This window comes from Rhipicephalus sanguineus, chromosome 4 (genome assembly GCF_013339695.2).
Source record: "Rhipicephalus sanguineus isolate Rsan-2018 chromosome 4, BIME_Rsan_1.4, whole genome shotgun sequence".
Taxonomy (NCBI): Eukaryota; Metazoa; Arthropoda; class Arachnida; order Ixodida; family Ixodidae; genus Rhipicephalus; species Rhipicephalus sanguineus.
The window spans coordinates 109124451-109140506 of NC_051179.1; the positions used below are offsets into that span (position 1 = coordinate 109124451).

The 16056-nt window shown below is 45.7% G+C and overlaps 1 protein-coding gene across 1 annotated transcript; it reads left to right on the forward strand.

The window, feature by feature from the left end:
- The first annotated feature begins 3336 nt into the window (after nucleotides 1-3336).
- On the forward strand, nucleotides 3337-11327 carry LOC119390543 (THAP domain-containing protein 6). The gene is made up of 5 exons (XM_049415305.1): nucleotides 3337-3534; nucleotides 3613-3811; nucleotides 5410-5475; nucleotides 11057-11110; nucleotides 11304-11327. The coding sequence occupies exons 1-5, from the start codon at nucleotides 3467-3469 to the stop codon at nucleotides 11325-11327; spliced, it is 411 nt and encodes a 136-aa protein (XP_049271262.1). The 5' UTR covers nucleotides 3337-3466.
- The last annotated feature ends 4729 nt before the right edge of the window (nucleotides 11328-16056 follow it).

A 16056-nucleotide genomic window follows, 5' to 3' on the forward strand; every position in this document is an offset into this window, starting at 1 on the left:
TTTAAACATCTAGTTTTACGTTTGCACTCTTTAATTGCGTGCACGTTTTGCTGCCTTGCATTAGGCAGGGAGTGTTCGCTCCAATGCCTGGTTTTGTTGCTTGAAATGGAAACCTTTTTTTTTCCCCACAATCGTAAATTTATGCTTCAGACTGCTATATGTATATATATTTTTTTTTTGCTCCAGAAGCAGCTCTAAAACACTAGAAGCCATTTGCGTCTCAGAGAATGGCAGCGGATTGCACCACTTTGGACAGCCGTTCAAGTGTGCCCGTAGCGTAGCTGTAACTTCGTCCAGCGAGTCCATTCTGCAACTCAATCTAACTTCATTCTGCTAAGCGCATAAATCTCTACTGCAAAACTTACACTGCTAGAATGCTTGACATCCCATGCTGTCTGTTTCTATGTGACAACCAGGCTCTTCATTTGTCAAGATCCTAAACAAGGCCTCTTGACGGCGTTTTCAAGACGTGTCGAGCATCATCATGTCGCATCATGCAGTGGATGAGTATAAACTCTCCACTCCATGACACAATACATCTTGATATGTCTTTAAAAAGCTGCAAATAGAGGCTTGTGCTATAGAGGCCCACGTGCTTCAATTAAGTGCATGTTAAAGAACCCCATGTGGTCGTATATAATTTCCGGAGGCCTCCACTACAGTGTCTCTCATAATCATGTTGTCGTTTTGGGATGCAAACCCCAGACAATTATTATTATTTACCACTTCCACTGCTCTGCATGTCCTTCACTGCCGCAACAATATTACATTATAAAGGTTCAAGTGGGCTTTTCTTTTTTATGTGGCGGCGCTAAACTGTATTCAGCGCATGAACTGAATATTTGCAGGGCAGGCGGCATACGCTGGCTGCTCTGATCACAAAATTGACAAGGAGAACACGAAAACTAAACCTTGTCCCTGTTTTGCAACATGCATAAAATACAGCAGAGTTGCTGATAACTAGTCCTATAGAAGATTGCGCATTGTAAGGTCACTTTCCAAAAACAAAGAACTGATGAGATTCAGCTTGCAGAACTTAGATCTTGTTTTTTTTTTTTTTTTTGAACACCTAAATATTGGTAATTTCATCTTCATGAGCACAAGCTGTTTCATACACTAACGACGGGTTGTACAAAAAAAAAAAAAAAGCTTGTAGTAGTCGAATGTGAAAATGTGCGCCCAAATAAAACTGCAAATAAGAATGGCTATATTTGGCTACCAATCTTTCTGCTCTCTTTTTTGCCTTTGGCCACATTTTGGCTGCAGTTTCTCTCGCTTTTGGCTACGCCGCCTTGTCCAACCGGGCAACACTGGCTGCGTGTTTTTTTTTTTTTTTTTTTTTTCATTTCTCCGTGTACACAACATGGGACGCAACGTGCGTCGCCTTCGCTCCCGCGGTTTTGCAAAACGCAGTGACTATTCTGTGGTCCAGACCACAGAATAGAGTGCAGCTTTATTCTGTGGACCAGACCACAGAATAGAGTGCAGCTTTATTCTGTGGTCCACACAATAAACTTGCGCGCTGTGGGCTGTGCGGAAATGTTATGTAGCCCAAGCAGCCCACCTCTCTTGACGACGGTTTTCTGTCACAAATTGTAAGGGTTCATTCTGTGGTCTGGTCCACAGAACAGGCGCTGTTAATGCCCTCAGAAGGAACTGAACCCACCCCATGAAGACTTCGATTTGCCAACGCTCGAGCTCCCTTGACGACAGCTTCTCTCGCGAATCTCAATATGTGCTCGCCGTTTTGTGAATCGCTATTGAAGACGCGTATGCGTGAAAGATTCCAATGTTTTGACATATGCCAGTATTGATATCAGCCGCAGATAAACTTGTTATTGTGAACGGAAGCAGCAAAACGAAGGCGTATAATGATAACAAATGACAACGGTTCTAAAATTTTGTGAACCTGATCTATCGCGTGCGGAACACTAAAGTCACTTTCACCACAGTACGTTTGTGTCATGTGAAAAAGTGCACAAACATTTGCACGGGAGACTCGAACTTTGAGCAATCCTTCTGAATGGGCGCGGCCATAAATCACCCGTAAAAGAACGCTAATGCCACCGCGAAAAGAAAACAATAAACAATGATAACAAATGACAGCGTGTATAAAATTTTCTGGCCTTGATCCATCGAGTACGCAACGCTTAAGCCACTTTCGCCGCAGTACACCTGTGTCAAGCAAAAAAAAAAAGCGCAGTAAGATTGGCGAGAACCTACTAGTTGTCACTGGACACAGCATACTTTGTCACTTAATTAGATACACTTGCACGCGCCGTATAATTACGAGTACTTGTATGATCGTCAACGTCTGAAAACTTTACAGAAACAGCTAAAATAGCCCCTTGCCAATCTCAGTGCACTTTTTTTGCATGACATTAATGCACTGCGGTGAAAGTGACTGAAGTGTGTCCTGACGCGAGAGATCAGGGCCAGACTATTTTAGTAGTGTCGCCCTCTGTCGTTATGATTCCCTTCTCGCGGTAGCGTTGACGCTTTTCTTAAGGAGATCTGTGGCTGTGTTCGCACAATCGGGGGGATCGCTCAAAATTTGAGACTCCCGTGACTTAGTGCACATTTTCTTTTTTGCATGACACAGATGTACTGTGGTGAAAGTGACTCAAGTGTTCCGCTCTCGATAGATTAGGTCCAGAAATTTTTAGAAACGCTGTCATTTGTTATTATACGCCTTCTTTTTGCTGCTTCAATTCACGACAAGTTTACCTGCTTTGGCATGTCAGACCAGCAAGCATGCCAAAGGTGGGCTTCGCCTTCGTATTTCGAACCTTTCACGCATAAGCGTCTTCCATCTCGCGTACTATGCCCGGACATGGCCTCCTTGGTCCGAACTTATTCACAAAGCTGTGAGCGAATATTGCGATTCGCGAGAGATTCTGTGAATTAGACCACAGAATAAACCCTACCAATTTGTGAGAGAAACCCGTCGTCAAGAGAGGTGGGCTGTTTGGGCTACAGCGATGTCTGGTGCGCACGGTCCACAGCACAAGTCTAGGGTGGCTCTAACAAGTCTCTTTGGTGTGGTCCACAAAATAAAGCTGCACTTTATTTTGTGGTCTAGTTCACAGAACAAAGCTGCAGTTTACCCTGTGGTCTGGTCCACAGAATAGATTGGGACTCTATTCTGTGGTCTGTTGCGCAGAAACCGTCGTCAAGAGAGGTGGGCTGCTTGGGCTACAGAACATTTCAGCACAACCCACAGCGCGCAAGTTTGTGTGGTCCACAGAATAAAGCTGCACTCTATTCTGTGGTCTGGTCCACAGAATAAAGCTGCACTCTATTCTGTGGTCTGGACCACAGAATAGTCACTGCGTTTGATTAACATTGTTTCGCGAATGTTTCCGTGGCGCGTTGGGCGCTTGTTCGCCACCTGTCGTGTTCATTTGCCTCGGCATTCTCGTGCTCCTCGTCCAGCAGGTGAAACGCACCCTTCCACGCACGCACCATGAAGTGTTGTGTGTTGAGGTGCAAGAGCGTGACAAGTTTTCGACCGAAGCCGTTGACGTTCCACAGGTGGGTACCGCGTTAAAGGACAGGTTCATGGAAGCGTTTATCGCACGTGAGCTCAGCATGTCACAACCTGCGTTACAGGTTTCCGAAGGATCCCGACTTGAGGCGGAAATGGATTTCGGCTGTCTGTCGCGACCCATCGTGGGCACCATCGAAGTACAGTTCTGTTTGTAGCGAACACTTCGGTGCCCGCGATTTCATGACCGGAATCAAGGCGATTGGTCGGCTAAAACCAAAGGCCGTTCCGTCACTTAGTGTCAACCACGATAGTGTCAACGAGGTGAGCAGTTTCATGCATAATCTGCTTGTTTCAGACCATTGTTTTCATCTTGTTCTTGTACCGCAGCTTCGTGCCTACCTTGTTAGAGTGCTCACAGCGACGCTGTTGCAACATCCAGGGTTTCATGGGTGATGTTCGCATACTGCATGAAAGAGAGAGAAATGTTTTAAGGGAAAGCTGGAGATGTTAGCTTGGTTATTCGCCTGACATGCTACTCTAGGTTATGGGTGATAATGATTATGATATATACACTGATAAACACATAACATCGCGCACACATAGACTGCACTGTTTACAAAGTTTCGTTTAGGCTCGTGGCCCTCAACAAAGTCAACAGTGCTTCGTGGCACGTAACGCACAGATGGTGCTTTGCCATGGACCCAGATTATGCCGCAGCTCTAAGCACGAGACCCGTTGAGGGTGTAGTGCCGCCTTCAGACACTGCCTCTCTGATGTGTATCATTTGTTGATCCGCTGTAGTGCGCCTGGTATAGTCTCGGGAACTGCGGTCAGTGAATAGCCTAACTGGAAAGCGTTGTTTTTTTAACAGAATGTTGCAGTTTTTTTTAGTGCAGCATTATGTAGATTACTTGACATGATTTAGAAGAAGTGAGCGTTGGGCGAGTTGGTATTGCATTCCAGAATGCATTTGCGCGAAAAAAAAAAAATCACAGCATATCCACGGAGTGAATGATGATGAGTGGGCGAAGCTGCGGAGGTTCATCGGTAAACCGTGAATCTTCCGTGAATTCTGCCCAGTACATCATCACCGACGTGAGATCGGGCGCGTTTATACTAAAGGTTCGATGAGTTATGACGACTTGCAGCTCACTTTAATTTTACATGTACGCTGTGAATTTTCATTGTTTAGAAAACCATTGCTTTAGAAAACATCTGGCGTCTTTCGTTAAGCAGCTGGCGTCTTTTCATTTTGCTTTAGAAACATCTGGCGTTCTTTCGTTTTGCTTTTACAAAACATCTGGCGTCTTTCGTTGGTTTATTTCATCAATCAACGGCGTTTTGAACAAAATTATTATTGTTTAATGACGCACAGGAGAAATCTCACCAGGCACTACCTTGGAGGTAAACAATGGCTGCTAATGGGAATGAGAGACAGAAGAAGTCGGCTTTTAGCTAACACTTACACTTCTACTAACGTTTCCTACTGGAACATGCCAATGGCTGCTAATGGGGAATGAGAGACAGAAGAATTCGGCTTTTAGTTAACGCGCACGCTGCGAATTTTTTATTGTTCAACAACGCACAGGAAAAATCTCCCACCGGCACCACCTTGGAGGTCAAAGCGTAAGAATGGTTACGCACTACGACTACTACTACGACTACGAGGGACGAACGGGTGCCGCCTTAAGGAGCTTCGCCCCTAAAAACCCGAACGCGAAGGGAAGGACTACGAGACAAGCGCAGTCTCGTAGTCCTTCCCTTGACATGATTGTTGTGCCATGCAAATTTTAAGAGCAGCGTTCGCAGCGAGAAACTTCTACTGGCATCATCGTGCATGCTTCAATTTCCAGACATCACTCAACTAACACTGATTGCTTCGTTAAAGATTCCCAATGGGTCTTGTTCAAAATTTGCAGATAGCTGCCAAGGAATGTGCCATGGGAACTGACAGTATGGACGTGGCTCAATCGGAAGAACGTGCAGTAAGTTTTAATATTTTAGGGGCGAAGCTCCTTATGCCGTGGGTCTGTCCATCCTCCGTTTGTTTGTAGCGTTGTAGTAGCCACCTCTAGCTCGTGAGAAGCGCGCGTTCTGGTATGCAGTAGAAGAAGACGACGACGTTGATGAGTGAGACTCTCGTGCGTGTTCGCCTGTGTGGCATTCTTTCTTCTTTACTGCGCGCGTTGTGGTATGCAGTAGAAGAAGAAGACGTTGACGAGTGACACTTTCGTGCGTGTTCGCCTGTGTGGCGTTCTTTCACCTTTACTACGTCTCGTGTTTTCAACGACACCCGAAGACAACATTTCAGAAGTAACGCGCCATGAGGCTCCCTTTTGGCACGCTTTCTCTTTAGCTTGGAGTCACCAGATGGAAGACAAGGCTGCGGAACGGAAGGTGGCGGCAGCGCACGCTCGCAGACAGAATCCTGAGGTGAGAGCCCACGAGGCCGAAGCTGCACGTCGACGCCGCGAAGCAGATTCCGCCGTTCGAACCCGCGAAGCCGAAGCTGCTCGACAAGCTGTACGGCTGCGGCGAGAAGACCCTGCCGTTCGAGCCCGCGAGGCCGAAGCTGCTCGACAAGCTGCACGGCTGCGGCATGAAGATCCTGCCGTTCGAGCCCGCGAGGCCGAAGCTGCACGGCTGCGGCGCGAATCGGATCTTCAAAATGTGAAGGACCGTAAAGCGGCGAGAAAGCGCACGTACCGGCAGGCAGAGCCCGAGGCTGTGCGAGCACGTGAAGTGGCTTCCTTGATAACGGGACTTCCTTAATAACAGTTTCGGCCATAGTTGCGGTGTGTGCAACGGATTGTGGTTCTCAAACAATCTAGTCACAATATCTTCCATCAAGAAGTATCACGCTCGTGCCAATGCCATCGCCGTGCTGCAGCGCGAGTTTGCTTCGCCCCACTCATCATCATTCACCACATGGATATGCTGTGATTTTTTTTAAATTCAAAGCATTTCTATCTAACTAGCTGCCTATGTCTGGGCGCTCTCATAGTCATCTCCTTAACCCATGCATGCCCAAACTCAGGAAAAATGACAAAACAAATATTTTTTTTCACAAAAAGTGTACTTCTACCCTCAAGAGAAAGCACAAGTTTTTTATTTACTGCCATGTAAACGGAACACTTTTTCAAGCCGCCCTCTACATATAGGACACTGGGCATTAAGGGTGCTATGTGTGGGTGTGGTAAGCCTTGAAACATTTCACATGCACACCGACATTGCACTTCTTCCTCTTCATGACGTCGTTCATACAAAGCACGCGTTTGCCCGTAGAAAGCGGTCGGCATTTCACATGCACTTCTTCCGTTCCATGACGTCTTTCACACAAAGCATGCGTTTGCCCAGAGAAAGCGGTCAGCACGTGGCAGCATGAAAAGCAAGGAATGTCTAGGCTTGCACACGCTGAGAATGAGGCCTGCTTGATGTGCTGTAGGTGGCGCTAGTCATCAGCTAAAGAAAAAGCGATGTTAGAGTGCATCAAAGAAGCGTCCTTTATGTAGGACAGTGGGCATATATGGGTGAGCTTCAAATACACCAAAATTGGCATAGAACGAAATGACGAACACGATTCACAGGCCATGACACGAATAACATGACTTGCCTGTCACGTATGTTGTGAAACCCTTTCCACCAGTCACAAGTGGTTCCTACCCACATAACAAGGCCTGTGGTATGTGGGTATGAGCCACAGGCTATTGACAGTACATTATCAACCAAGGCTCAGCGAGAACAAATTAAATCTAAATGCAACAGCGTTAAAGGGACACTAAAGGCAAATAATTTATGTCAGAGTGAAAGCTCAATGTATGACGTCTAATACGGCAATATAATCAACAGCAGTGCCCTACTTACTGAGCAATTAAGCTAAATGTATCATCACACGATGAGCGCCACAAGTGGGACATTTTGGAAGTGATCCCAATGACGTGGGAGAGTCTGAATGCAATGAATCACTAGTAATCAAACTAGCTGCATCAAAAAAAGAACCTTCCATGTATCAAGAGACTTAATAAAATGCTGCTTGTTCGTTTCTATTTGATTCATGGAAAAAAGAACCTCTTTGGCGTTGCCATGGAAAACGGTGTGCGTGGTTCAAAAGTTCCGTTTTCGCCGAACTGCGCTTCACCCGGCGCCCTGCTTCACTCACGCAGTCGCGTCCCAGTGGTAGTTTCGGTATCGCGTACTGCTGCGTGTGTTTTGCACGCTCGTGAAAGTCACTCTGACAGAAAGTTCGACAAAATACCACATGTATGTGATGTTGCCAGATGCCCGAATGGTGCATCCCGCCAGTGCACGCCGCAGCGCAGTAAAGGCGGCCAATGTTGGGCACAGCAACAGTGACGTGCAAAATACCGCTTTCAGGCAGATGATTTGAAGTGCGCTAACGCGATGCGGACCTCTAAGACGTGATTTTATTTCAAAATAAGCACTTCCTTGGCATAAAAGTAGCACTACGAGGTTTCTGGACTGTTATTTCAACAATCAACATTGACTTAATATTTGCCTTTAGTGTCTCTTTTAGGAGCCTGTCTTGCGGAAAATTTGGTGCCAGCATAGATGGCGTTGTCAGTGGGTGAAAAATCATGATGGATGCAAAGAATAAAAATTACGCCTCAAGCTGGAATCAGACTTGGCAATTCTGCATGGCAGTGAAATATTCTACCACAGAGCCACATCAGTGCTTGAAACAGCTTTGCAAAAAGAGCTTATGCATGCATGATGTCGGGGCAACTCCAACTATGGTTGCAGAGTTCACTATCCGCTTTCATACCACTGTAATAAACATTGACTCCGCAAGCAATAGTGATGCATTGCTCAAATACGCCGAATACTGCTAGTTATGACACGCACATCGCTGCATCGTAGTGTGGATGTTGTTGCAATAAAACTGATACCGCTTTAACGTGAGTGCCGACGTTGGGTCGGACCATGAGCTACCCTTTATACGCCAGTGTAGTCGATATGGTTCGCAAGCCTATGCACGCAACTATGAAATTTACCTGAAGACGTTGAACCACCACGCAACGCTTCACTCAAAACGATAAATCTGCCATAGGCTGCTACTGGCCGACTGCTTTGCATGAAATCAATTCCCACTATGCGTGCAATCTGCTGGAATTTTTCCATGCAGTTTGCAGCTGGTATGTGCGACCACCATTTTTACAACCAGTTTCGACAATGGCTTGGAGTGGTTCTAACAAATCTTCTGTGTAGTTACGTATGTCAGCTGTCTCAAGATGAACGGGCTACCACTGTGCCTTGTTTGGCTGTAGAAGTAGCTGCCGGAGGCGAAAAGATACTTGCAGCCAAACAATGCGAAGTCCACCTTCAGCTACGGCAAAACTGTTGATGCAAGCTGTTCCAACTGCGCCGTTTTCCAACGAATAAGAAAACACACCGACTTTGGATTACAAACATAAACGGAAAGGACCTCGCACCAGCCGCTTCATTGCGTGTGGGTTCAGAACACGTCGTTTCTGGTGAGTGCACAGTCACAGACTCTGTACCCACGGTCAACCTGGAATACGAATGAAAGGTGCACACTCGAGTCGACTAGTGCTGCAGTTATTTATTTGCGCACGCCTGTCAAACTTTGACTGTTCAGTGTGTTCTTTTAAGACGACTATCACACGATGCGCAATCGATCGCGATCAAGCCTGATTGGGGTCAAATGTTTTTTAATTGCGATTAGCATCTTCATGCAAGCAAAGCGACACCAGTATGCCAGCCAACTTTCAGGAAGTTGGCTAGTGACGAACGTTTTGCACTAAGCTACTTGAATTCGCCCTGTGGCGTGTTAAATTGCATAATGTAAACATCACCCCTGCTCATCATCCGTGTAATAACTGATGGCATTGCAATGCTGACATTGCAGTCGCAGACTGGATAACTCCCGTTTCAGCAGCCATATTTCATGGGGGTGAAGTGCTCGAACAGCTTGCGTGTTTCGAATATTGTGCATGTCAAAGAACCCCCGCCATCAAATGTGGTCCAAAGAACTGTTATAACGTGCCTCACGTATCACATCAGGGTTTTAAGATGCAAGAACTGCAGAAATAACTTTAATTTAATAATTCATGAGTTGATTTCGATTTCCGCATTGCACATGAAATGTAATCATTATGTTTACTTGATGTTTTTGAACTTCAGCTTCTGAGTCAAAACAACATCAATCTGCTGGTGTACGATTTCTTGATGTGTGGGTGTGATGTGACAGAGGTGGCTACTTGGGCTGGTTGGTATTGCATTCTAAAAGGAAAATACTTTCTTTGTGCGCCGAACGTTTAAGAAAATATGTCTGATAGGACAGAGCGCACAATTACAACCAGTAGATGGCGTGAAAATATATACAATCATGAGGGCGAGGAGATGACACACAGAAAAAGGGAAAGTGACGACGCACGTGCAAAACATCTTATTCACATCTTGAAGTCACGTTTCAACTAAGAATGTACTAGTATTCGTTGTCCAACAAGTTGATCGACGGGGCACTTACACATTCAGTTCCTGCCTTGCGAATCAGAAAAGCTTCGTGAATTTCACGTGCCCTCTTGTCCCTATATCTCGCCATTACTTGGCAATCATCAAACATGGGGGTGAACCAACACTTGGCACAGGGACTTGCCAAGTGACTGCCCAACTGATTCGCGCATGAGATTTGCGTGCTCCCTGAGGCGATCTTGGCACGCGAGTACAGTCCAACACCATGCGTTGTACAATATGTGGCTGATCATGGCAGTATTGGCAATGGCACGGGTGGAGTCAGTCAGGGATCTGGAGGGGTGCCATGCTGGTACGTGCTGGTTTGTAAGCAGCACCAGTAGGTGGTCTGTTCACGGTCTAGCTTGCGGCGTGGTCCCAGATATTGCTGTCATTCCTTTTGGTGGTGTTTCAGATCTCTGCACACGTTGGGTATTGTGTCTTGGTTTCTCGGGGCTTAACAGGTAGTTGTAGGGAATGCCCACTGTGTCCTTCCTGAAGAAGAAAAAAACAAAATGTCACTTTAAAGACCAACTACAGCCTAATTTTAGACTGCATAAATAGCGTAGTTTCAGATATTGTAGATTTAATGGAACCTTCACGCAAAATGTTACGTTTACAATACGAGTGGAAGAGTCCGGAATAAATAGCAAATATACAGCCATTTTTAATACCAAAAGTGAAAAAAAGACACTACCACTACTGCTTGCCAAAAGTGACACATGACAAAAGCATGACCTAAAATGCGCTTCTCTTTGCAATCTATAAAAATTGCGGGGCTTGAAACATCTCCGATCTGATGCACTTGGACTTTTGTCATAGTGACAACCGTCTGCTTAAGTGCAGTTTGAAGGCTCCTAACGCGAAGACTTTACCATTAGCATCGCTATGACCTTGACAAGTTTGTTTCAGTGGTATAATCCTAGTTACTTGTGCATAATGGTTTCAGCAAGGTGAAATTTCCTTGCAGTTGGCCTCCCAACATAATCATAGGGAATGCAGCCGCTTCGAGATAGGCAGTATGCTTTCATTTATTTCATCTGACAATTGCTGCATGATTGCCCTTTTTTGCAGTGTGGTACATCAACTGACACTGAAACATGCTCGTTGGAACCTGAGACAGATCCTGTAAGTTGCATTGGGTGTCAAAAAGAGAACGCTCGGTTAAGTTGCTGCAGTGCCTACACTCTGGGTTGATGCTCCTCAATTAGTTTACGCTGATACACGGTACTTCGTTCTGTGAGTAAACACACAGAAGCTTTCAGGCAACCAGGGGGTACATGAGTGCCATTTAATCTGTGGTGCATTCTCTTACCTGTAGCACATATTTGTAGGCCCCATGTGAACACAGGTTCGTTATAGCTTTTACAGTAACAGCAATGCATGCGATGCCATTATGTTGCACCACTGTATGTTTTACATGGAGCAGAATTTCATGGTAACTTTAATTTCCCATTCGTGCAATCGGGGATGCTAATTAGGTGCACCAGAAACCATTGTACGTTACATGCAGTGAAGAAATGTCTGCTGGATCTCTGATTTGATGTAGTGGTCACTTTAAGGACTTCGTATAGAATTCACTGTAGTGACCTACGAGGAAGATACCAAGGAAAATACCAAAAATGCTGTTTGTCAATGTCCAGTGCATGTTTTATTACTTCCATTTAGGCTTTTCTGCTGCACACAAGTGTGTCTTGGTGCTTACAGATAAGCCACTGGAACAGGCTGTATTATGTGGCAGTATCTGTGCAGTCTTTCTTGAATGTTCTGATTTTACAGTTAATTATTACTCCTTGCTTCGATAACTGTAGGAACTTTCAAGACAAGTTGTTGTTTAGATCAGGAGCGGTCATAACTCTTAGGTCACCCGCCGGGATAGCTTAACATGTAAGGTGTCTTGCTGTTAAGCTTGAGAGTGTGGTTCCTATTCCCACCCACGGCAGTCGCATTTTGATGGGCGTGGAATGAAAGAACGCCCGTGTGCTTAGATTTAGGTGTACGTTAAAGAACCCCGGAGCTAGAAATTAATCCGGAGTCCCCATCTACGGCGTGCCTTATAGTCATATTGTGGCTCTGGCATGTGAAATCCTAGCAACTAATATTGTTAGTATATTATTATTAACTTTTAGGCACATAAATGAAATGTGCATTTTCCCCATCAAGTGTAAATTCAAAAATTAATTCACGGGGTTTCCGTGTGCTAAAACCTCGAAATAATTTTGAAGCACACCGTAGTTGGGGACTCCAGCATGATACTTGTTCTTTCGTCTTCTCATGTTTTTTTATTCCTATTTCCGTTTGTGACAGGATCGTTTAATAAAGCAACTAGAATGAGTTGTGCAATACTATTCTCGAATAAGAGACGGAGGTGAGCGTTTGATTCTCAGACAAACGAAAATATATTTTCACAAAGTCGTCAGGAGAGTCCTGATGTGGAAACAGAGCGGTACGGCTCACCAACGGGTTGGACACACCAACAGTCAAGTAGGAGGACGCGGTGGTGGAAGTCTCCAAGCTCGGGCCCTCAGCCCGACGACTCACTTCCGCTCCCGGTGGATGCCGTCATTGGCGGTGCCGTCTCCCTCCCGAGAACCACAGCCACGCCAAACCGGGGCCTCAGCAAAAGCCACGCCGGTAGAATGGTCGCCAGGTCCACGTGAAGGCCTGCGCGGCTAGGTGGACGCCTTCAGAGCCCGGGTACAAGCGCCCGACAAGCTCGCATTCCGCACCCTAGCCACGTTACTCGAACCGCCAGCACAGCTCTTCTTCTTTCTCCTTTTCGGCGCAGTGGCTCTCGGCGATTTCTTTATTTTGCGTTTTTTTTTCCATGCTCCGATGATTGGCGCACTCGCGCAAGTGGCACGTTGTACGTCATCCTCGTCGTTTTTGCTGCTCCAACCATCGGACACACCACACTCGCGCACTTCACTCATAACACCGTTGAAGCACTGGAAGCGCACATAATGCCAAAACTCCAACCAGCCCATCTGTCTGTTCGTAGGCTTCAGAGTAATGTTTACCACTTGTGGTTCTTTATTGTGCAACGGAATCTTAAGCACAGTGCTCACGAATAGAAACAAAAGTTTAGGGCTAAAATGAACATATATATAACTTTCATTTCTACCAGCTTCACTTCATGTCATGCTGACATAATTTCGACTCAAACGCTTACATCAGAGCCAACATTACCGTAGCGGCCACATTAGTAGCAGCATGATGCTGGTATCTCAGTCGATTGCGCATACTGGTCATTATACTAAAACTTTCGGTGCAGTGTTTGAGTCCACGGGCACTGTATGTGGGTGTTCTTGCTTTTCACCCCCATCAATGTGTAGCCGCTGTGGCTGAGAATCGAATGTGCACCATCGTGCTTAGAAGTGCAATGCCGTAGCCATGAACATCTTCAACAACCGGCGCAGAACGGACAAGGGACAAGAAAGGGAACATAGACAGCGCTCGTCTATGTTCCCTTTCTTGTCCCTTGTCCGTTCTGCGCCGGTTGTTGAAGATGGATTACCAACTAGCCCAATCTCAAACTTTGCTTCAGTAGCCATGAAGCCACCACAGCAAATCATGTTCACTTTACGCACAGTGGACTGAACTTTCTAGGCTGCAGATACTACCTAGCATCCATAGCCTGCAGTGTTGAATTTTTTAACAGCGGAGCAGTTTAAGTCGATTGTTAACAGAAAACTATCATCATCATGAACTGGCACACACTCTCTTTGTCTTCTTTTTTTCTTTTCATCCTCCTCTTCATATGTTTCGCTCCCAGAACACAAGTGCCAGTTTGTTCGGCGTGGGATGCAATAACTCTGATGGACAACAGAACAAGTACACACAGAGAGAGAGAGAGAAAGAAAGGGAGCAAAGGCAAGAAAAAAAAAGCATATATATAAAAAGAGATCTAGAAAGAAATAGACACAAGAAAGAGATAGAAAAAAGAGAGCAAGACAGAAGGAGAAACAAGGAGAGAGAGAGAAAAAGAGATAGAAAGAGGAAGTGAGAAATAGAGAGAAAAAAGAGAGACAAAGAGAAAGGAAGAGAAAAAACGCCAGGGCTGCGCGGAAAGCGCAGCACAGTCACAGCGAAAGCTCGAGGAGCGGCATTTCTAGAGCCCATTATAAACTCTCTTGTGGCTACTAATACAAGTAAACTAGCAACATACCCACTACGCCACAAATCATAATTTTTGTGAAGTTGGGAAGCAGCCACCACGACATTATTCGTCATTCTGCGGAGAAACGAGCTACCATATGTACGGCGTTACGCGCAGTTTCTTGATGCGACGGTTGATGACGAAGAATTATGGCTGAGCCATTTGTAATGGGTTGGAAGCTTTAAACGAGCCACTAGTTACGTAGTTCGCATCGTGTGACACCCGGTCGTTATTTTACTCTCCCACCACGCTATATAACATAGGTCAATGTGAGAAAGAGGGAGACAGGGAAAGAACTTTATTGAGACCCTGAAGAAATGCATCATGGGAGCCTTATGGGCTTCCTTGGCAACCTATAGAAGTGCACTTGCGAGGAACCCACTACGCTATAAATGATCACAATCTTTTGAAGTAGGGAAGCAGCCACTATTTCATTTTTCGTCATTCTGCGGAGAATCGTGGTACCCTCTAAACACCTTTAAGGCATTATGTGCACTTTGTTGATGCTGTGGCTGGCGACGATGAAGAATTATGGGGAGAGCCCTTTGTAATGGGTTGGAAGCATTCAACAACCCACTCGTTGGGTAATTCGCATTGTGTGACGCTTGGTTGCAAAATTCGCGTTGTGTGACGCTTGGTTGTTATTCTACTCTTCTACCACGCTACATTACATCTGTTAATGTGGTTCCTTCGCGACATGAAGCCTGTATAGGGTCTTTTTGCAATGCAGTTTCAAGTACTGGCATGGCTCTGTGGAAGAACACTGGGCTCCCACGCAGAGGGCCCAGGTTCTAACCTCGTTCCATCCTGGAAATTTTTTTCTTATTTCGAGTGATAGTGGTTACGGACACCGGCGGCGGCGGCGGACAATTACGGCGCGAAAAACGGCCCTTGTTGTGATCTCATGACAGCTTTCGCTGTAATAAAGAGAAACAAGGCAGGCCGCCCAGCACCACACTTCCTTCAGGCTTGGCACTGGTACTAGTGTGGAGCTGCCTTAATTTTTTGTAGCAAATGCATTGTCTCCCAGTATTAACATGTACCATGACAGGGTGCACTCGAGTAGCCTCACGCGAATTAGAATCGGAGAAGTTCTGGCATTTATAAGCTACACATAATTATAGAGTTGGCTTCGTAGTATGCACGGTGTTAATTTGTGCTGCTCTGTGCAAGCACCATGCTGGTGACCTAAATCATACACAGCTTCAAGGCAGGAGTTGACAAGTCCTTAACTCTTTCCGGCACAGTGGTCACCCACGGTAACCACCTTTTCATTTTTTTTCTCTTGAAGCATACGAGCCCTTTGAGTCAGATTTTATACGGCACGTTTCTAAAGCTTTCATTATAGCGACAGAGATGATGCCACTTCGTTTGGTCTTCATTGTTACGGGTTACGTCTGTTTCATCCAGCTGCCGTCGTCTTCAAGGCGCACTAAACGATGGACCCGAGATATTTTTACAGAAATGAAAGTATGTCGGGTTCTTATAAGTTGATAGCCTAGGACAACACGTTGTATAAGTAGCTAATACCAAGGAACAGAGAAATTAAGAGCTGTACTCAGTCAGCACAGAGCACTGTGTCGCTGAAGTTGGTGGTCACCTAGAGTGACCACCTTGCATGAAGGGTCTTAGAAGGCTGATTATATATTATTTTTTAATTGGTGCTTGGAAGAGAAGTTTTGAGAAATACTTTAATGAGCCTTCATGATTGAAATGGACGTGTGGTATATACAATGTCCCCGTGCTCCTGCAGGGAAAAGTGGAAAGGGGGAGGGGAGAGGGTGAGTGGAGAGGGTATGCGCATGCGCAGTAAGGGTGGTCACCACCACCACCTTCCACCGAAACTGACTGGTAGACCCTTACTGCATGGTGGTCAGTTCTGGTGACCACTTCATATTTTTTTAACTAAAGGTGC

Coding starts and splice junctions, on each gene's coding strand:
- LOC119390543 (XM_049415305.1), top strand. CDS start 3,467: ATGAAGTGTTGTGTGTTGAGGTGCAAGAGCGTGACAAGTTTTCGACCG. Junction 3,812..5,409: donor ACCACGATAGTGTCAACGAG/GTGAGCAGTTTC, acceptor CAAAATTTGCAG/ATAGCTGCCAAGGAATGTGC. Junction 11,111..11,303: donor TGGAACCTGAGACAGATCCT/GTAAGTTGCATT, acceptor TCTTACCTGTAG/CACATATTTGTAGGCCCCAT.